At 43.4% G+C, this 22,225-nt stretch overlaps 2 protein-coding genes and 1 long non-coding RNA gene across 3 annotated transcripts in view; 1 reads left to right on the forward strand and 2 right to left on the reverse strand.

Moving 5' to 3' along the window:
• PRKCZ (protein kinase C zeta) overlaps positions 1-2,342 on the reverse strand; it is a 52,736-nt gene extending 50,394 nt beyond the window's left edge. Inside the window, exons 1-2 of the mRNA XM_026715683.2 lie at positions 1,943-2,342; positions 1,605-1,676 (exon numbers count right to left, since the gene is read on the reverse strand). The gene's annotated coding sequence lies outside the window, so the exon portion shown is untranslated. The remainder of the gene's footprint in view (positions 1-1,604; positions 1,677-1,942) is intronic.
• A 411-nt stretch (positions 2,343-2,753) lies between these two features.
• LOC148124458 (uncharacterized) lies at positions 2,754-10,921 on the forward strand. Its single transcript, XR_015739881.1, has 5 exons — positions 2,754-2,934; positions 3,046-3,324; positions 4,339-4,379; positions 5,186-5,258; positions 10,353-10,921. It is a non-coding gene; the product is annotated as an uncharacterized LOC148124458 (long non-coding RNA).
• GABRD (gamma-aminobutyric acid type A receptor subunit delta) lies at positions 8,911-16,807 on the reverse strand. Its single transcript, XM_087915187.1, has 9 exons — positions 16,696-16,807; positions 13,748-13,860; positions 13,364-13,431; positions 12,961-13,181; positions 12,757-12,839; positions 12,218-12,355; positions 11,410-11,565; positions 10,301-10,512; positions 8,911-10,074 (listed from the first exon to the last, which is right to left on the reverse strand). The coding sequence occupies exons 1-9, from the start codon at positions 16,785-16,787 to the stop codon at positions 9,790-9,792; spliced, it is 1,368 nt and encodes a 455-aa protein (XP_087771313.1). The 5' UTR covers positions 16,788-16,807; the 3' UTR covers positions 8,911-9,789.
• Positions 16,808-22,225: the final 5,418 nt, after the last annotated feature.

Genomic DNA, 22,225 nt, shown 5'->3' on the forward strand with positions numbered 1-22,225 from the left:
GTGTGTCTACCTGCAGAGACACTGGTGAGTGTTTCTTATAACACAACATTTCCCCCAACCCCATTTGATGCAAAAGTTTGATTTTGCAAGGTGTTCTGACAAAGGAAAGTACTGTAGAAAATATTAACAAATACCTTTTATGCCTTTCACTGTGGAATAATATTTAACTATATGAATTATTAATCTAATATAACATTAAACTGATCCAATATACATATAAATGGCTATATAATGTTAATAAAGTTCATACACACAAAGGTAATAGTATATACAATATTAACATTCATAATACACAAACAGCACATGTATATGTGTGTGTGTGTGTGTGTGTGTGTGTGTGTGTGTGTGTAAATATAACACTATTCATAGTGATAGGCTTTCCATCACCTTAATGCTCCCCTATTTAAATGTGATATCGTATAGTAATATAGTGTTGTATCTTATGATTCTTGATGAATGTATTTTATTTTTTCTTATGTACACTGAGAGCATATCCACCAAAGACAAATCCCTTGTGTGTCCAATCACACTTGGCCAATAAAGAATTCTATTCTATTCTAATTCCCCACAGACAAAACTTGTTTTTTCACACCACAATATGGAAGTAATTTGATGCCCCTTTCTGGAGCATTTTAATTGCCTTCCCAGGTAAGTCTACAGCACTGGCATTTCCAGGTGGTCTTTCATCCCACTAGTAACTGGCTCCAAATTTAAGCTTTTTGAGATTAGACCAGGTGGGCTAGATTCTAAGATCTGCTACGGAGAATACAGAATGATTCTCTGTATATGCGAAAGGTTTGTGTAGATACACTATAACACAATACCACTTTTACTATACATTTACGTACACTTTGTTGCCAATGTTTCCTATTGTTGCTGTTCCTGTGCTCCTTGCAGTCCAGTAAGACTGAAGGAGTTTATATACAATAGAGCGTTTGATGATAATAAAAAAGGAACAGTAACACCCTCAATGTTTGCATCCTTTTCACCAGTTCTCTGCCACACTAACCTCTCTAGCAACATAATATGAACTAATTATTATACAACGCACATATACCCACCATATACACAATGATCACTACAACTTATCTGCCACTATAGAGATGAAGTAGAAATAGACTCCAAGCAGCTTATGGAATAACCGAAATAAATTTACAAACCAATACTTATTTTACACAGAAAATTCTAATAGTTTGAAATAGAAGCTACGTTCTCTCCTATCCTGTGTTGGCTCTGTCCCATCTGAACTTATCCTAAATATCAAATTAATCTATATTCAGCTAAAGAATATGTTCTAACTAGACATGTGGAGAGAGAGAGAATACTATGAATATTAGTAGCAAGGGAAAAGCTTTCTCCCTAACTTCTCTTTTCGGCTCTAACAATACCATGTTGTTGTGACTGTTGTGGTTGTTATGGGTTTCGAATCAATCGCAATTCCTGGAGACGACAGGAACAAACAAATGCACGTCGCTCTCTTGCCAACATTTGTCAGAAGCGGCTCGCTAATATTTTCCCCCAGAGGGGTGGTGGTGAAAAAAAAGAGCCACTAGCCAAGAAGTTGCCCTTGGTGACTTTCGGTCCTAGGCAGGATTAGAACTCACCTCTTCCAGCTTGGGAACCCAGTGTTTTTTTTTTTTACTACCAACCAGCTCTGGATGATAAAACAATAGGACCTAATTGGAGAGAAAGATTAATATTAATACATTAATTTAAAAAGCAGTAATATATTGCCTGGCCAGCCTTTCCTCAGGGGGGTCCCCACTAGTTTGGCTTCCTGGCTTGGTTAATGGGGAGGGGGCTGCTTGTGGGGGGCTCTTTTCCTATTACCCCCTTCTCACTCTCCCCATTATTCCTGGATCTCCTGATTGCCCCCTTTCCCTCCCTCCCCTCAGTCTCCCCCCGCAGCCTCTTATTTTCTCCTCCCCCAAAAAAAGCTCACCTACTTCGGGGTCCCCCTTCTACAGGTATCCCCACCCACCCCTCATTGCCAGGGTGAGGTGAGGTGAGGGGATGATGGGGGGGGGTCGCTCTGTCCTTCCCGCTCCCGACTCGCTCGCGCTCCACGGAAGTTTGGCTCCAACTTCCCGGAGGAGGAGACGAGAGGGAAGGGCTCGGAGTCGTCCTTCGCGTCCGCCCCTTCCTGACAGGACCTCTTTTTTTTTTCCCCGCCCCCTTCTGTTTTTTTTTTTTGTTTGTTTGTTTTCTCTTCCCTTCCTGAGGAGGAGGCGCGCTCCCGTGTGCGCGGGCAGGTTACAGAAGGCGCGCTCACGCCGCCTGGCTCCCCCCCCCCCACCCAGCGGCTCTCCCGCCTCCCAACATGGCGGCCCCGCCTCACCAAGGGAGGCCTCTTGTCTCAGCCCCGAACCTCCCTCCCTCCCTCCCTCCCCGCGCGCACCCGCCCGCCGGCCTCCCTGTCAGCCAATGGCGCGCTTCCTAAGCGCCCGCCTCTCTGCACCTGCCGACCTATAGGAAGCCGGGGCCGGGCTGGCACTTCACCTGGAGCCATTGCCTTTCCTCCCCCTGGGAGGCCAATCAGAGCTCGGAAACATGTCCTTACCTGGCGGCAAGGCGAGGGCGGGATGTCGGCCAGCCAATGGCCGGAGGGAAATCCGAGAAGGGTCGGAGGAGACTCACCTGCCCACCAATAGGGTGCCGCGAAGGTGGCTGATTTGCCTAGCAACGAAGCGAACAGGGAGGGCCTGAGGTGAAAAAGAAAAAGAAAGGGGAAAAAAGCGCGGGCGAAAGTCGAAGTCCAAACTTTTTAGGTGGGTGGAAGCAGCTTGATGTGATTTTTCTACCTCAAAATTATAAATTAAACCTCTGATAAAAGAAAAGTGGAGTTTATAAAAGGTTATCCAATAAAAATGAATGAACTTGAAGTCCAGCACACAAGGCTGCCTCACTTACTTATGTAATTATTCAGAAATATGGGTATGGAATATTTTAGTTTATGGTGAATATATCACCTATTTACTTAATTGAAACTTAATTTACTGTATTTTTTTAAAATTTCTGAGACACTTTTGTGTCTGTCTTTTGCAGGATCAAAGTTACTGCGGAGAAGGAAGAAAGGAAGGGGACGGAAGAGGAAAAAGAAATATACCGGAAGTCCTCGACTTAGGACCACAATGGAGCTCAACATTTCCATCGCTAAGCGAGACATTTGAGTTTTGCCCCATTTTACCACCTTTCTTGCCACAGTTGTTAAGTGGATCGCTGCAGTTCTTCAGTTGGCAAGATGGTTGTTAAGCGAATCTGGTTTCCCCATTGACTTTGCTTGCCAGAAAGATCATCACATGACCTTGGGACGCAGCAACGGTCGTAAGTAGGAACCCGTTGCCAAGTGTTCTGAATTTTGATCCTGTGACCATGGGGATGGTGCCATGGCCATAAGTGTGAAAAATGGTCATGTCACTTTTTTCAGTGCTCTTGTAAATCTCAACAGACACTAAATGAATGATTATAAATTGAGGACAATCTGTAATCCTAAAGGTTGACTTAAAAAGAAAACAAAGCACAGAAATCTCAATGTATTTTATATTTTCTTTTCCTTCATAAAATTGCAGGGCTCAGGGTTAATTTCTTTGTTTTCTCTGTGCGCTTATAAGAAGAATTGGAGGTATCAAAATAGAACCATGTGAAATAAACACTTCTCTATTGTCTCTTCAGTCACGATCAGGACTAAATTTCAGCAAAGGATTCTAAATTTTAGCAAAGAATTGTGCAGCAGATACAAGAAACGAGCTATGGTTCACTGAATTAATTCAATGGTCCAAGTTCATGCTAAAGTGTTCCAAAACTTATTTGGATTTGCACAACACACTGAGACATAAAGCAGCCAATCACATTCTTTAATCCCAGCCATTATATGATTTCCTTAATCATGTCAGCACAATCAGTGTGGCTTATAAACAAACCATGGTGTAGCACAGGGGTCTTCAAACTTGACAGCTTTAAGACGTGTGGATTTCAACTCCCAGAATTCCTGAGCTAACATGACAAGAATTCCTCCAGTCATGTTAGCTCAGGAATTCTGGGAGTTGAAGTCCACAAGTCTTAAACTTTCCAAGTTTGAAGACCCCTGGTTTAGCACTATGTGCAAGTCTGTTCATATTCTTACAATAACAGAAAATCATCTTAAGGTATCTTTGAAAGTATGAGCTACAAAAACGTCTGTTGCTTTATTTTAGGTCAAACACAATCTCAGGTTTCTGTATACAAGGAACATACATGGTATTGTTTTCTTCCAGCAGAGGGCAAGAGAACATTAGCTAAATTTTAGCAGGGAAAGTGTTTCAGCCAATCATCTGATTCAATTCTGTTTTTGAATTTCAGAGCCTGTTATGAAAAAAGCAAAAGATAAGAGAAATGTACCGGTAAGTGGCCTTTGGGCAATAGAGTATTCATCATTCTCTAAGATAATATCTTTGTATTTGTAAATAGTAGACAATAAGCCTTCATAGTAGCAGAAGTTAGAATTGGGTTTTTTCTTAATGAAAATATGTGGTACAGGTAGTCCTTGACTTAAGACCGCAATTGAGCCCAAAATCTATCTGGTTAAGTGAGACATTTAAGTGACCTTGGGACACAACAATGGTCATACATCTGAAGCAGTTGCCAAGCATCTAAATTTTGATCATGTGATCATGGAGATGCTACAAAGGTTGTAAATGTGAAAAAAATGGCCGTAAGTCACTTTTTTTCAGATTCTAGGTAGTAAGGATGAGGTTGGTCATATGATTAATTATTTCACATTTTTGCATTTTGAAAAAAAGGATGTCCTGGATTGTTGTTGGTTTTTTAAGCAGAGAAAGATTTACGTTTTTGCAAGTTTAAAGGTCAATGCTATTGTGGATAGAAAAGTACAGAGACCAGGTTCACACTGAGTATACCAAAAACTGGATGAGAGCCAGCCTGGCATAGAGACCACAGACTAATGATGTATGAAAAAAAGCTGATCTCCATGGTAATTCCATTCCAACTAAGCATAATAGATGGCACATACATATTATTTAGCTGCTTCTTAATATAGACCACATCTATGTTTAATACTTGCTGGAAGAAAACTATTTTTTCACCAATTAGAGAAAGGTTAAAGTATTGTCACCTGTATATATGAGAAACTTGGGTGAGCTGCAATCATGTAATGCACTAATGGAAAAAAAAATGTCTGATCTTGCAGGAATTATGAGTCTAGGAAATGTCTTCACAGATTCCACCAAACTAGAATTTGCCCGCTTAAAAAAAAGGACAGGGTAGGTATTTATTTAATTCACATTTGAAGATAAGTTCAGATTTCATTGTGTGCTTAATTACTTTCAAAATTTGAAATAATGCACAAATCAAAGATACTCTCCAAAATTCAACTTTCCTAGATTTATAATGCAATTCGCTACAAAAAAAAAAACAACCTATATTGGAGTGAGGATTGCTACACAAAATGTCAGATTTGAGAAAATTAGGTTGCACATATATAAAAATATAGATGGGTTTTAGTATAGGCTGCTAGTGACCAAATTTTTAACTGAAAGACTGAGAAACTGAAATCGGTGTTGAAGGGGGAAGAGCTGTGTTACTCTACGATAACAAAACATCAGGAGGTGTCTAGGAGCATGTTGTCTGACTAACAAATTTTATTAAAAGGCATAAGTGTTTAGGAAAGCTTCGGAAAAGGGTGCTAAGGCTCCTTGTGAACTTGACAAAATTGCAGCCTTGAAAAAGTTTAGAAGATAATTAAGCCCGCAAATGGTTCTTGAACGCCAGCCGTTCAGTGCTACACCCTTTTAAAATGTATAAAATGTAGGCTGTTTTAGGCGGATTGAGGGCACCTGCATACTTCTGGTAGTGGAGATGAAGCCTTCTTGCGTTTCTCACTCTCCACAAGAGGAAAGACTGCTCTGATGCAAGCTATCCCAGCAGATGTCTTACAGATTGTTCTCAGTTGGCCAACTGTCTTTGCTTAATCTCACTGGCTGTTGGGCCTCTTACAAATGCCACAAGATACAGTTTTCTCCACCGCCCACAGTAGCTACAACAGATGGTGTGTGAGCGAGGAAAGAAAATTGTCTTTCCTTCACTTAGCATCAACAGACTGCCCGTCCTTTCAAGCACAGTTATGCAGGATCTGTTCAGACAGTCAAAACAAGCCGGTTTCCTTGCAACTAAATAAAGACTTGATGACATAAAATCCAAGGTATGCTTCTTTTGAGGTGGGGAAAGGAAGAAAAAAGGGGTGGGGTGGGGGAATCACCTAAGACAGAAAGGGCCCCTGTGGTGTTAACACTGGTTTTTGTTTTTTTAATCCTGGAGATATACAGTATATGTGCCGTCATGTACTGTATTCCTATTAGCTTTTTCTTAAATCCTTTTCAAGAATGGAGTGTGAGTGAGGAATTACCAAACACTTTCAGTGCAACACATTAATTACGCTCTTTGGCATGTATTCAGCAATCTAGCAGACTTTTCCGCCATCTCTAATAGTCCTTCAATCTCAGGATTTCAGTTAATCAGGTGGGCGAATGACAATAGGCAAATAATGGCATTGAAAACAAGCAGAATCATAGAATAGCAGGGTTGGAAGGGACTTTGGAGGTCTTCTACTCCAACCCCCTACTCAAGCAGGAAACCCTATACCCTTCTAGATGGATGTTTGTCCAGTCTCTTCTTAACAGTACCTACAACTTCTGGATTAATTGTTCTAACTCTCAGGAAAATTCAGAGATGTGCTCCATGCTCAGGGTTGCAGAATGTAACCTGAGACCACCATGCATCAGGCCAAGCTCAGATCAAGCCACGTTGTAGCTTAGCAGTGGTTCACATATACAAGCCAGAATGGGTTTTTAAAAGGAGTGTACAATTGTGGTAGTTATCCTAGAATCTAGGAAAGACCTAAGGTTTTTTTTAACGGCCTTTTAATAAACGTATGTTAATTTGTGGCGGGGGGCGGGAGGAGACACTATCCAGAAAGAATAAATATGGGAAGGCAGCAGCAACAACAACAAAATCAGGCCATTGGAAACCCCTAGGATTCATGATTCTTAGGAGGGGCTGACTGGCAACATCTCTGATCCCACTAGGGCTTTTTGAGGAGGAGGTTAAAAAAAAAAAATGTTAAGATGGCTGGTTCAGTAACCGGGATTAGGTAAATAACCTGATTCAATAAAACTGGTTCATTGTCTCTGATTGCAAGAGACAGAAGAAAATGCAACAGAAAAAAAAAAAGGGGGGGCAGAGCAGAATAGATAATCAGAGAATGGCTGGCTGGTCCCAACATGCATCTTCTGTTTGGGGAGGATCCATTAATTCCCCCCAAAGTCTATTTCATTGTGCTGGCACAGACGAAAGGCAAATGACGGAGGGGATGTCAGTTCTTGCTTTTAACACACAGTAAAAAAAAAAGTATTTCAATTCCTTTGCCTAACAAGAAAAGCTATTAGCTGTAAGCAGTTCGAGGACTGGATAGAGTTGGTTGCTCCTAATAGAAAGAGACTTACTGGAATGGCACTAATATTTTTTTCAAAGTTCATTATCTGCTAGTGGAAAACAATTCCCTTTAAGAGCCAAAGAGGGACTCTTTTTCAAGGGCCATCTGCAAGCAGCTTCAGCCAGCCGACTTTCCCCTCATCTCACATTTTTTCCTCTCCCGGATCCAAAGATGTAATCCAACTCTACCAACGTCCCCTTCGTTGCAAACATCGATCCTGTTTTTGTTCTTTTACCAGAAGCGGAAAAGGAGGTTCTGCACACCGCTTGAAGTATTAGAACTGCTTTATAAATCCACACCTGGAATACTCCATCTGGTTTTGGTCACGGCAAAGCGTTCTTCATACGTTTTAGCCCCCCAGGCATTTTGTAATTGCGCATCACAAAAAAAGATGTTGAGATTTTGGGAAAAAGTGCAGAGAGGAGCCACTAAGATGATTAAAGGCCTGGAAATTAAAACCCATGAAGAAAGGGTGCAAGATTTGAGTTTGGCTAGTCTAGAGAAAAGAAGGAATAGGTAGCAGGATTCCAGTATTTGAGGGGTGCCACAAAGAAGAGGGGGTCAAATCATTCTCCAAAGCACCAGAAGACGGGACAAGAAACAATGGATGGAAACTAATCAAGGAGAGAAACAACCTGGAAATTATGAGAAAGTTAAATTCCTGACAGAACAATTAACCTGGTGCCTTCAGAAGTTGTGGGTGCTTCATCGCTGGAGGTATTTAAGAAAAGACTGGACAGTCACTAGTTTGAAATGATCTAGGGTCTCCTGCCTGGGTCTCTTCCAGCTCTGTTCCGATTGATTGATTGACCTGATCTGGTTTTGTCCAACCAGGTTAGCACCTAAGTTTCCTTGACGTGGCCTTTGACACCATGGCAGACAATTTTGCATTTTTCTATCTGGCGCTGCTTGTTTTTTCAGCCGATTAAAAGTCTTGTGTGTTCTTCCACTTTCTGAAAACGCCCTGTAAAATATTGCAAGACATATTCATGCATGCTTCCTCCTTCTCTTGACATCCTCATTTTTATACAGACCTTCCCTTGTGTTATGTCTGTATGGTATTATATAACCTATAATGTGTACCTTTCTGTGTCAATTGCATCTCTTTGCTATGGAAGGGAAATGTGTGCAAATCATTGCAAATTAACAATGATAATAGTAATAACCTTACAGGACTCCCAATTGCAAAACAAATGCTTTTGAAATAACGTTGATATTTCTGCCTATTAGGTAAGGCATTCAGGTTGGAAAACTCAGACATCCTTACATGTCTCCAGGAAAAAAAAAGATCGCTTGGGTTATTAATAAGATTCAAATGACTTGTTAAGCATGGCTTATTTAAAAATGAGCAACACAAGGTTTTACATTTTTAAAAGAATTGTTAGGGTTTTGAGTCTCGCAATGAACTACATTTCAGCAAAAAATAAAAATGCTGCAGGCCCCATTTCATATTCTCAGCCAGGTTTGTTCGAAATCCTTTGTGCAAAAACAAAAGGTACATTAAAAATTACAAAGCCCCAAATTGGAACATTATCTTCCCCGTCCAAATTGAAAAGCAGCATAGAATAAATAATTAAAGGTGAGGAAATCATTTCAAAATAACCAAATATAAATGATCATGCCATTACTGCTATGGCAACTTTGCAGCCAAGGAGGACAAGGAGCTTGGCAATGCTGCAGATAAAAAAATAAAGAGAAATCCCGCAAAATCTCAACAAACCCCTCTTTGAGTAGTTAAACCTGTAAATTGTAAAAAGCTTTAAAATCTAGAGCAGCCACTCCACACGTGTTTGTTAATCTCAAAAATGCACTCATTTCATCTCATCACGTGCGTGATGTCCCACGTCAATTGTTTGCCCGGACAATAAACCTCTGAAAAAATTGCGTCCTACTCTCACAACAAATTATTTCAGATATATTCCTGATATATCGGATGCTCCCAAGTCTTAATTCAGAAATTGTCATGGTTAACGGAGAAGTGAAAAGACATTGCTTAGGTGCTGGTCAAATCTTGGCAGAGATGTTCTTGCCCTCCTGGGGAAAACACTGTTGTTTGGGTTCGCCAAGAAAACGAAACAAAATCAAATGATAAAGTGAGCCATTCTCCCTTTGCCACCTTCTTCCCCTTGGGGATAGAAGAGGCCACGAAACAAACGTTTGTGCCCGCAAAAAAGAATAGTTTGGCTCTAGAACAGCTGTGCTGAAAAAGCGCTCCCCAAATTTGGCTTCACTCGTGGGACGTACTCTTGATTGCCCTCCTTTCAGGGAGGGGCGAAGGAACGGCTGGCTGCTCTTTAGGATGCTCACATGGTGTAGGCCACCCAATAGATGACATTGACTGCAGCAAAGGCAGCTGGGAAGACCGCCCTCGCGTAGATATCAATGGTGTCGGCATCAATGGGCTTGAAAAGAGATTTGAGGCCTTTTTTGGGCTTGGGCGCCCCTCCTTTCTTGGTATCCCCCGTTTCTACTTCATCTGAGTCGGAGAGGTTTCGGGGCCTTCGGCGGTGCCTGCTGGACATGGCCAGCTCCTGGTTGACTCCAGCAATCGAAAGGGAAAACATAACAATGGCGCTTTTCACATTGACCTGAAAGGGGAAAGAGAGCAGGTAGATTTGGGAAGATGGTCAAACCGGAGGCCCAGCTACCCCAAACTGGCCAGTCCAGACATTCCGGCCTGCAAAACTACAGAGGAATTATTCTGCAGAGGAATTATTGGGTCTGTCATCTGCACCTCTATAACTGCCCGGTTTGGTTCTGCAACCCAACAAGGCAGACACATCCCAGCCAGAGCCCACAGAAGTTTATACTGACCTCTTCTGTCTGCCTGCTGCTCCTCAGTTTATCCTTCTGCTTTTTCATATAGTCAGCATTGAAATGGGCAAAGGCATATTCCACCAGTGCAGCGAAGACAAAGACATAACAGATCCAGAAGTAGACGTCCAACGCTTTTATGGCCGAAGCCCTAGGAAGGGAAGAACGAGCGCTCACCATCAGGGTGGTCATGGTAAGAACTGTGGTTATTCCTGTAAAAAACGAAGAGTAAAAATAATTAGCACCTAGAGGGAAAAATTGGCACCACAATTTATTTAACCAATTTGGCTTAGGGTTTTTGGTTTTTTATTGCGTTGGAAGCACAGCAAAGTTAGCTAAGGATGTCTTTGCGTGATTCCTAACTCCCCCGCCCCATCTTTGAACTACTTCTGACTAACGCTAGTCCAAGGAGACAGAAAATTACTTGCTTTTCCCATCTTGGATTCTCGGGAGCTTATTTTATTCTACATATACACATCAATACATAAACAGTGTGGCACCTAGGCATCATACATTTTGGTGCAAACAAAAATAACAACGTTACTTACATTTTGTATTAAATTATAATCCTTCATTATTTAATGATTCAATATTCCAATGCATTCTTCTACGCCAATCACCATATTATTGAAACATACATAATAATTTCATTATTCAATTTCTTCTTTTGTTTTTATCTTTTTTTTTTAGAAAAAAAAGCATCTCTTGGCAAGCAGTGTGGTTCCAAGGCTTTTACATTTCAACACAAACATGACCATAATTACATATTCATCTTTCTTGTTCAACTTCCTATCACATTATTACTTATTCTATTTTCTTTTAAATATTGTCAAATATTAAATTCATTAAACTTATTTTACCCAATTTCAGTTCATAACTTATTTCATTTTTCTTATAATATTATCATATCTTGCTTTACAATTTGGATTCTCAGGAGCTTAAGGTAACACACGCACATTATACTCCTACTCTTCAGAAGAAACCTGTGGGGCAAGCGGGCTCAGAATTTCAATTAAAGCCTCCACAATCCTTATCTAGCACTCTATTCAGTGCGCCACCCCAGCTCCAAAGGGTTTTGTAAAAAAAAATCAGGTGGAGTCCTCTTTTACCTAGGGAGACCCGTGCAGGTACAGCTGACTGGCTGATCCAGAAAGAGACCCAAGACATGGCTACCAAGAGGATGGAAGGCATGTAGGATTGGATGATGTAGACACCTCGGTTCCGCCGCAGGTGGAAATGGAGACTCAGACGGGGGAACTGGCCAGCTGCAAAACAGAGATGATTTTTTTTTTAAAAAAAGTCTTTTTTGGTTGTCCTTTTATCCTGCTTCCATCAGTCTCTTTCCCCACCCCTGAATTTCCCCCCCCCCCACTCCATTTCTTTGCCCTCACACTTCCTTCCCCATATGTTCATAGAAAGATAAAGGCTTCTGGAGGAGTTTCCATAACTCCTTGGTCCTGTTTAATGCTTCACTTTTAAACAGAGAACCCACATGCCACACTAAATCATGGTTTGTTACATCATCAGTTGGGTTCGCTAACACTTGCCCCCATGAACTATGGATTACAGGTAGGAAAAAAATAAACTAGGCCACCTCAAGCCGTCTCATAATTAGATTTCTGCTTACCAGTGTGAAACTCCAGTTTTGCACTCTGTGAATGGTTGCTCATAGCTATGTACTGTATGTTGTGTGAATTTAGCCATATAAAGAGCAAACCATGATTAAAACTTATTTATCATCATGAATGAGTGAGCCCTGTGTTTAAAAGCCTGAGTTTTATCTTTTAAAATGCCATTTTACCCATCTTGGTGAATTGGGCCCTTACGGCTTGTTCAACCCAGCTAGTTTTCTGTCTCTAGAAAATACGATGGTCAATAACCATCCAACCATTAAGTAACCACAGTTACTTTACTTACCTGATTTGAAGTTCATAAGTTCAGTAGTGAATCGATAATTGATAATGGTGAACTGAGCAAGCTGCAGCTTATCCAAGCCATGAATTTCCTCTTGGTTCTCAGACCAGTGGTACACTATGTCCTCAGACGAGTAACCATCTATTTTTTTTAAAAAAAAAAAATCCTGAATAAATACAGGCGCATAAAGAGGAAGGCAGAACTCATCTAACAACTGTCTTGCTTTGCGACAGAAATTTTGGGCTCAATTGTTGCAAATCAAGGACTACCTTTACAAAATCTGTGACTTGCCCCACGCACCGAAGGCCCAATCCATGACTGATCAACTACGAAGATGAGATTCACCAATCTAATAATCACCATTGGTCCACAACCAAATCAACTACCGTAGATTTCACCGTCATATCTCAACCTAGCCCTGTTTTTGCTTCCCTCTTTCCCAGTTTTCCAAAGAAACTTGATTCAAAAGTGCGGCAAAAGCACATGGCGTCATATCCCCTTTTTTCTCTCCAGCTTGGGATTGATTTGTGTATTAAACTCACAGCTCTCCAAGTCCAGCATGCATTCCTGCTCATCCATTGGATACTTGGTGAGATCCATGTCACAGGCCACCGTAGAGGTAATCCTGCACCAAACGAAGAGAGAGCCAAACACACAACTCTTACATTCAAATACCTGTATGCTTACCTGGCACTTCCCTGCCCAATAACTACAGCTCTGGCTACAAAATTGTGATTTTTTTTTACCTGATGCTGTAAAGAATGACTCCGTCAGGCTGAAGTCTAATCAGCTTATTCTCCACCGTTACATCATGAAACCAGGCCGACTTAGCGTTGACTATAAATGTATCCGGCAGCCAGAGTTTGTCCACAAAACGGCTATCCAAGCCCAGCGTTTCATTGGTCCGGTTGTACGACAGCCGGTGATCCCTCCAGCTTTGATGCAGAAATACCGTCATCGTATATTCCTAAAGGCAAGAATTAACAGAGCAGATTGTTTTTTTTTTTAAATACCCCTTTTAAAAGATGGCTGTGACAACTTCCCTTTTATTTGGCAGTTTTAGGTAGTCTTAAAAACAATTACCATTTTCACCATCAGTAGAACGAAAGTGGTGTCGCCATGTCTGGTTTAGCTCTGGTACTCACTTACCATGTTGGCTTCAGAGATGTGGTCGATGCTAGCCACTTCGATAGCCAAAGCCACATTAACAGGAGGACCTGGATAGAAAACAGAGAGATTAGAACAGAGGCACTGAAATTCACATTCTGTCTCCTGCATAAATTAGGGTAATTCATGAACGAGTAGAAAAAGTTATGCCGAGGCCCTGAACCAGATGAGACCAGATTAGCCCCCTAGCTCATCTCTTTAGGCTTTATTTTAATGTGTTTTTAATTTATAAATTTTATTTATTCAATTTGCACCGCAGTACAATTTTTACAATTCCTTCCTGACAATTGTGGAAAATAGAAGAGATTAAAAAGTGTGACCCTATGTTGATTTATAATATGTAAATAGTGTGCTAGAAAGCCTTACCTCCAATTCCCGGCCTAAAATTCCGGGCATATCCTTTAATCAAGTCGTCCAAATTAGGCAACCAAGATATTTCTATGTTTGACCCGATATAATCTCCAATGTCATTCAGGGCTCTCCATTGAAAGAAGAAAAGATACAAAAGGGAAGACATTAGAAAGGAAAACAAACACTTTATTTAGTGTTAACAGCGTTCAAAAACAGCGCTTTTCTATTATAAAGATTTGAATTTGGCTGGATATTTAAAAAATTACTGTTAACCGGCTTCAGTTAAAATTATACCTGATGGGGAAAGACCAGGGGAAGTTGAGAAAACATTAAATGGATGAACAAGGTTCTCAAAAGCAAAGAATCTTATAATCTTCATTTCAATTAAGATTTGAACAGAAGGGAGAGAAAGGCATTTATCAGCCTTTGACAAAGGTTCTGGATTAGATTTATGGCTAAGGGATTCTGGATATTGTCAAAGATTATTCTGGGAAGAGCTTAAAAGCAGAATCAAGCCACCGTTGTGAGCTGGGAGAATGTTTGAAATTTTGAGTGCCTTTTGTAAGTATCTACAGCTGTAAGCCCCATTAAATTATAATTTTAACCTAATGAAAAGGGGCTGATTAGTAAAGAAATATAGTTAGCAGCTCTGTTTCCTGATAGTACATTATTCTAATCGAGTACAGATTTTATTCTCACGCAGCCTAACAATCCCCCTTTGCCCTCACATGCGAGTAGGCCTGTTCCATTTTTCACTTTTTTATTCCTAGTCGCTCTCCCTTCTCCAGCCTCCATCCCTTTTCCGGACGTCCTCCCACTGTGTGTTAAACCGGAAGGCTCCTCCAGTCTGGGACTTTTGATATAAAATAACAACATATATAACCATGCTAAAATGGGGCAGGGGTGAGAAAGAGAAAACAAGATTTGCAGCCCACCTTTTTTTTCGCCAAACGCATACCACAAGCATAAATTGAAACTGCATCTGAGGAAAAATGACTCACTCTACCCAATTACTGTACCAGGGTTTAATAAGTCACTGCATGAAGAGCTGCCAGAAACCAAGGAGTCATTTGGGGGGGTAGGGGGAGGCTAGGAAGAGGGAAAGAGAGAGGCAGAGAAACTGCCAGCACCCTCAAATTTTATTTTGAGTTTTTTCCTCCCTCCTCTGTTTTCTGTTTTCCTCCTTTTAAAAGTTTGGGAGAATCTCTTGTTTTTTTCAAGTGCAAACCTGGCCTCACTTCGGTGTCCAGTGGCCAACTTGCCATTCAGTTCAAGCAATGCAAAATCGGTAGGTAGCACTAAATTCTGGCTCACCATACAACCACGTAGTCCTCAACTTACGACTGCAACCGAGCCCCAAATTTCTGTTGTTAAAGCGAGACAGCAGTTATGGTAGGTTTTGCTCCATTTTACGACCTTTCTTGCCACCGTTGTTAAGTGAGACACTGCAGTTAAGTTAGTTAACATGGCTGTTAAGTGAGTCTGGCTACCCCAGATGCTTGTCGGAAGGTCGCAAAAGGGGATCGCATGACTCTGGGACACTGCGACCATCATAAATATGAGTCAGTTGCCAAGCGTCATCTATCAATGCTCTCCAGTTAGATTTTAGCATGGCAGAAACTTCAGTCACCTACTTACTATCTTTGAAAAACTATGTATGGAATACACTTTCGATTTCCAAGCTGCCGTACTGCTCTTTCAAACCCCTTTCTGTTGGCAACTCTAAAAAGACCATAGAGTTGACAGTCTTCTTCAACAAGCCAGTGGTTAAACACCACAGTGGGTGACCTAGGGCTCTGTTGCTTTTAAAGCCACACGCTGCCAGCTTTCTCTCTCTAAAGCCCAGGTAATTGTGGGCTTTGGGTGGCAAAACTCTTTGAGACCCCAGCAGAGAGAGAGATTGGAAAGGTAAGAGGTTGGAAATCCCTCACGGGGCAGTTTCATCCTAGGGTCGAGGAGGAAACTCTTGTGAGGAGACTTACTCCCCTCTCCCCAATATTTGGAGATGTACCTGCGTGCCGCAAAGAGAGAAAAAAACGCTTGTCCGAAATTGAAACAATGCATTCGAACCTGTGCCGGTTTGCTCAGAAGTAAGCCCCTAACCCTAAATTGGAAGGGGAAACCCTATATCCCCTTCCCCAGACAAGTGGCGGGGGGAAAAAAAAAAGCCTGTTTAATTTGATGGAAGTGGCCTTTCTGGCTATCCCATTCGATGCCCCAAAACAGATGCAGGAGAAGGAAGCGCACAGATGCCCTATTTGAAACCATCCCCTAAGGATGCTCCGCTCGCTACGGAGGCGGGCCCTGTAAGGCCAGCAAAAGAGGATAGGGTATATTTTGGTCCTTGGGCAAGACACACGCTCTTCTTCGCCTTTGGCCTCTGTCAGCGTAACCCACATTCTTTAGACCGGGCAGAGTGAAGAAGCGTGGCATTTTTGCTGTCAGCGGAGGCGGTGATGACTGCCAATTTAGGTGGCTTTAAAAGAGGAGGGTGGGGGGTGTAAGACCAAACCCTGGGCGATCAAAGTGTCACCGCACTTGCTCCGGGAAAGCTGGCTCCTCCGCGGAAATGGAATAAAGACACTGAGCCGGATTAAGGTTCCCCCGCGCGCGGTGGTTTCTGCTTGCGCCCGAAGCGCCGCGCAGCCCGATCCAGCTCCCTGGCTAGGCAGCGACGGGCCGCTCACACCTCTTCGGCCCAGCCGTCCCGGCCGTCCCCATCCCCCAAATGTAATTTCTCCCCGAAAGCGCAGGGTGGCGCGCAAAGGGACGCCTTCCTTTTCTCGCCCGGTCCCTCGAAAGAGCGGCCGGCTCCCGACCCACCGGCGGGGTTGCTTCGGCTCAAACGGGGCGCCCCACCAGGGCGACAACGGCGGTGGCCCAGGCGCGGAAAAAGTGCCCTAGGCGCAGCTAGCCTTAGCCCGGCAAAGCTCCTCTCCGCTCGCTCTCTCGCTCACACTTACCTGGTCCAGGTGTGCTGTTGGGCGCAGAGCAGCAGCAAGGAAGGGAACACCCAGGTGAGCGATTCCATTTTCTGGCCGAGAGGCCGAGACATTGACCGGAGAGGGGAGAGAAACTGAAATAAGGGGTACGGGGAGTTTTCTCCAAAAGTCCCTTCAGGCGCGCGGGGTCGGGGGATAGGGTGGAGTGGGAGGGCGAAGGAGGCAGCTCCCGAGAGGGCGACGAAGGCACGAAGGTCGGTCCTGCTCCGCACAGTGGAAAGAAAGAAGGGGGGGGACGGTGTGTGTTTGGGGGGGTGGGAAAGAAGTTGGAGGCTCTGTTGCCTCTCCAAGCGACGTCCCCTCCGCAGCAACCAGAGGCGCGCACGTTGGCAAAACGAAGCGAGGCGGGAGTAGGGAAGGCAGAAGGAGGGAATTCGTGGGAAACTGTGCTCCTCTTCACCTAAGCTCGCTCTCTTCGCTGGTCGGTCCACTCGGGAAAATGTGAGGACGACTGCCACTTTAAATACAATTTTTTTTAAAAAAAGAAGAAGAAGAAGAAGCCAAACACAGAACTGCACAGAGCTGCTGGCCGAAAATAAAAACCCCTTTGGAAATTACAGATTTTGAGTGTTGCCAAAGCAGCGCAACAGCTGGAGGAGGAGGAGGAGGAAGAGGAGGAGGAAGCATATTGACATGAGTTCCTCCCCCCCCCCCAAGAGCCTAGGTTTCTAAAGGGAGATGAAGAGAGAGACGGAGGGAAGGAGAGAGAGGAGACGAGAAGAAAAAAGGGAGAATGGTGGAAAGGCTACGAAGGCAGGCATTCAGGCAAAGTGCAGAGGGAGAGAGAATCACAAAGGAAAGGAGAAAGGAGAAGGGCAAACAGCATTTCTGGAATACAGAGAGAAGATTTTCAAGAGCAGGAGACAAGTAGGGGGCTGAGCTTGAGCAAAGAAAGCCAAGATGACTTTATCCTTTCTTAGAAGATGGGTTTAGGGATCTGGCAGGCTTGAAGGTCAAATGCAATGCTTCTCTTCCCCTCCTCTCTCCTCCCCATCCCTTCCCCCATTTCCTATCCATCTCCCACATTGGTCTGGAGGAGGAGGGGGCAGGAATAACTCAGAAGGCTCGATCTCCACCGGAAAGGAGAAGCTCCTTTTCTGCCAAATATCTTTTAAGTTCACGTTTGGGCGGCTGCAGTCCAGTGAATTGTTGAGCCATGCTTGAATAGGCCCATGGTGGGTTGGTTCAGTCCAATTCTCCAAGGACATCCTGAACCAGAAACTAGTTTTCAGGGCCATGTTCCCACGGCACCCAGGGCTAAGCAGTGATTGCGTAGCTGGTAGCTTTGAGGCAAGGCAGATGGGGTTGCACGTTTGTCAGTCTTGAGTGCTAAGGAGAAAGGGGACAGGGCCGAGAGATTTCTGCCCAGGTCTCAAACTGCATAACCTCTGCAAACGATTACCCCAAAGATACGTTTTATTTGTTTAATTTAATAATGCTGGAGAGATTCAATGGGACAGTCAGTTCCATCCCAAACTACTTCGTAGTTATTATCAGGGGAAAAATAGAAGGGCATTGTGTGTGCTGTGCCTTTTGGCATAGTTGTAGGAATTGTTGGGGTGCCTGCCTTCTGTGCCTTGTTTCAAAAAAACATGCTGGGTGTATAAGAAGGCAGGGTCAGAAACCCAAATATCAAAATAACTCCCACTGAGAAAATCGTAGCCACTTCAGAGAAAAGGTTTCCATCTCGTAATTTAGGTTTAAATAATTCAACATCCCGAGTTGTGATTAGCCTGTGGTTCAGTGGACCCCAGAAATCTGGAAAAAAAAAACAATTGGAATAAGCCATCCTGGCACAGCTTGAGGTCAAATAAACCAGAAACGGATAAGAGACTGAGCAGTCTAATTTATTTTGTTTTTTTAAGAAGAGTACATTTTGACAGATGTTATTCTGGTGTTGTTGTTTTTTTAAATCCAGCTGTAATGGGAGGAACTGTTGCCTCAACTGAGGATTTGATGCGAGCGTTGAGAAAGTTGGAGCAGATGTGAGCTCATGAGATAAAAGAAATTAATAAGGGGGATGAATTGCATTTGGCAGATGCTGGAAAGAACTCATGCCCCCCCAGGGGGCCCTTCGTTTCAGCCAAGTAAACCGGAGTCACACCTCATAAGTCATTTTTGGACCCTGGAGTCAGATCTATTTCAGTTCATTGTCTTCTAAATCTTGAAGAAGCCATGGGGATAGTTTCACTTTTCTCTTTTCAGCCAGATGGCTGGTTGCCTTTAGGACCGACAGTGGCAGGATAAACCTGTCCTTTCTTGAATGCATTTACAACTAAGCAAATACCTGAAAATTTAATTTTCCTCCCTTATCAGCCAACTTCTCTTTCAAAATGGTGCCCGGGACCGTTGAAAATACCTTCCTTGTAGCCAGCCTTCCTAGCCTGCCTGACGAAATGTTTTTAAAGTGCCCTTTAATGAAAAGTATCCGTAAATGGGAAGCAGGATTCTGCCAAGCCAAGCATCTTTGCCTAAACCTCCTCTCGATTTCCAAGAACACCCCCTTGGCCGGCCCCATTAATCTTTTGAGAACATAAAAATAGTGCCTTCGTTTGAAAGCACGACCCTCTCCCTGGAAAGGGCTGAGCTGGCACAGTGGAGGTCACCTGGGGGGCTCGGTGTCATGGCTTTTGAGAGAGAGAGAGAGAGAGAGAGAGAAATTGACAGCAAGACGTAGGCTATGATGAATGCCAGGTTCTCTTCTTCAAGTGCCCTTTGAAGAACTCAGACAATGATCCTTCCCATGAGTCAGCCAGATCAAAAATGGCCAAGGGCATTTACTTGCCGTGGAGGTAGAACGGAAGAGCCAACTCCCAGGGTTGTTAAGGCCGTGGAATAGCTGGCCTCCCAGAGAGGGGGAGTGCTCCATCGCTGGAGGTTTTCAAAAACAGACTGGATAACTACTTGACTGGGGTGGTATAAAGCTCCTGGCTCGAACAGGAGGTTAGATTAGAAGACCTTCAAAGGTCCCTTGCAGGCTCCAGCCCTGTGATTCTAGGTTCACAAACCCTGCCGATGCAGCTTGTGGAAACGGTGTGTGGTGAGCTCTCCAGGGTCCTGAAACGGCCCCGTTCTAAACTTCTTGATGCTGTTGGCTGTTCTGTGGCTGGCCTTGCATAAGGCATATGGAATGGAATGGAATGGAATAGGAATAGGAATAGGAATGTACCAATGCAGCCCTTGGTTTCTAACTAATTTGTACACAAGTGCAGCCTAAGCTTTCTTGAAGTCTTTGGGATGAGCAGAAGGATGGGAATGACCAGTGCAGCGTTTTGCTGGGAACAAGACACAGGTGGTTTGCCACTCTCTTCATTTAGGATGTTGTTCCAAATTTGCAGTCTGGTTGACAATTCCAGGATTTCTGGTGGGTTTTTTTTTTTTTTTATCCAACTATTAGCCACATCTGGCCTAAATTAGCTTTTTTTTTTTTCTTCTGCCTCTTCAAATCAGTCATGGTTGACTATGGGCTGCCTCTTAGCTGGGCAACATGCAATTTAGTTCCTAATTATAGGCCAAGTCTGGTAGAATTACATTCCAGGATTGCAGGAAATATGCTTTCTCCCTCTTCTAAGAAGAAGCTTCCAAGGCCTTCCAAGGCATTTCCCCCACTTTGTGTGGATGCAAAAAAAAAACCCCAGAAAGTGACTTCCCCCCCCGCCCTAAGAGCGCCAAAGAACAAGCATACTACAATTAAAGGGAATAAAAAGCAGGCCACAGTTTTCCGAAGTTTGTGATAGCACCGTATATAGCTGTATATATAGTACCACTGTTTACAGATATATGTTCTCTTCTCTTTTCGGCGTTTCCAAGGTGACAACCACTCAAATAAGCTAAAAATTTCTATCCCCGGCGGAAAGAAGGGGGCGTAATAAAAATCCAAGTAGTGGTTGTTTTGTGGGGGGTTCCTCTAGGGTGAGTTCTCTTCAACAGGAGGTTAACCTCTTTCTCTCTTAACCAGAACGGACCAGGGATCATGACATTCCTCGTTAAAACTTGAGACCTGCAAGGAAAGAGAGAGAAGCAGAGCAGAGTCCTTCAAATAAAACAACAATAAAGCTTGATTAACACTTTTTCAGGCAATTCTACCAAGGCATTGCAAAGCGACCTACAAGTTCCCACTCACAGATCCCACATTTAAAATATTTTGTGAAACAGGTGTTGTAGGAGAGGAGGGGGAAAGACATCATTGGTCGTCAGCCCACCCTTGTATTAATTTTTCTTCCTTTCTCTCCTCCAGGATGTGATTTATTCGGCCTTGTGTGGATTAAGCCCAGTTTGTTGAGTCATGGTTATCGTCTTCTTTTTTTTTAAATGACCCCATAAATCCCTTGCTGGGCAACTCAATGGAGCTGAGTGTTTTAATGGCCGGATGCCTTTCCGGTCGCCAATGTAGAGTTCTATTCAGCCGAATATATTCTCATCACGCCCAGAGAGAGAACTATCTGCCTCTATCTCGGATCGAACTCGCAGCCTCCTGATTGTGAGGCGAGAGCTCCACCCCTAGGCCACAGCGCCACTCCGAGTCACGGTTATCATATAAACCAGGATTGGCTGAGCCCACCTAACTTTTGCCTAAAGCAAACAAAACGCATTCTGGTTTAGCGCCACAGGCAAATCCAATCGTTACTAGCACGAGAAATCAGATTTCGCACCATCGGACAGTTGTCAGCTTTAAACCATGGCGTATGGCTTTCTGTCTTCGGCAATCCCAGCCAGCCGTGGTTTACTTGATCATTTCCCCAGCCGTGGTTTAGCAGGATCTGCAGGCACAATCTGAGGGAAGCAGCTCACCTTAGATCTCGGGATTGGGTCTCTCCTAGCACTGCTTAGAACTTATAACTGGAGTTCTTGCTCTTTTTTCCCAGGCTAGGCCTTTACGTAACATTTCTTTTATGCAACGCTTACCTCCTCCACAGAGCAGAAACCCATCCTTATAACATTCCAATTATTTCAGTTATTCCCACCCACCCCGCACACCTCCCAGTAATCTTTTTAATAGCTGCTTTTTCTCTCAGCACTCCTGGGAAAGCTGCGATACTTCTAACCAGAGATCTGTAGGCTTTTGCAGAGTTCCCCATCTTTTGTTGTTGTTGTAAAGTTGCATGCTTGTTTCTCACCCCCCGGCCCCACTTTTTTCTTGCTTTTCCAAAGTCTGTTCTCTCTTCCGAGCCCCATCTCTCTTTCCACAGCCGGTTGCAATATGCGCGAAGGGGCTGGGAATGAACGCAGCGCAAGAAAAATAAAATAAAATTGAATAGCAGGGTCAGTTGCGGAATTAGATGCAGGAGCATTCGCAAGGGCACCCTTGCCTTTTGAGAATCTTAGTCCAGGTAATGATCGCCAACCTTTTGGACCCCAGGGACCACCAAACTCATCGTTTTAAATCCCGCGGATCAGAGACCCTGGGAAAATCCCCCCAAAAGTCTGCAGGAAAATTCCCCATCCCGTTTTCCTACCGATTGATCATTCTTTATTTGGGATCGCAGGATAC

The sequence above is a fragment of the Pseudonaja textilis genome, chromosome 18, assembly GCF_049901715.1.
Source record: "Pseudonaja textilis isolate UNSWEBS1 chromosome 18, rPseTex1.2, whole genome shotgun sequence".
In the NCBI taxonomy this organism is placed as follows: Eukaryota; Metazoa; Chordata; class Lepidosauria; order Squamata; family Elapidae; genus Pseudonaja; species Pseudonaja textilis.

Bases quoted from the DNA above. Each gene is read 5' to 3' on its own strand.
- GABRD (XM_087915187.1), bottom strand. From the start codon at position 16,787: ATGTCTCGGCCTCTCGGCCAGAAAATGGAATCGCTCACCTGGGTGTTC. The intron at 12,840-12,960 runs GTAAAAAAAAAT...CGTTTGGTGCAG, and splicing joins GTCATTCTTTACAGCATCAG to GATTACCTCTACGGTGGCCT. The intron at 11,566-12,217 runs GTAAGTAAAGTA...TCTGTTTTGCAG, and splicing joins ACTTATGAACTTCAAATCAG to CTGGCCAGTTCCCCCGTCTG.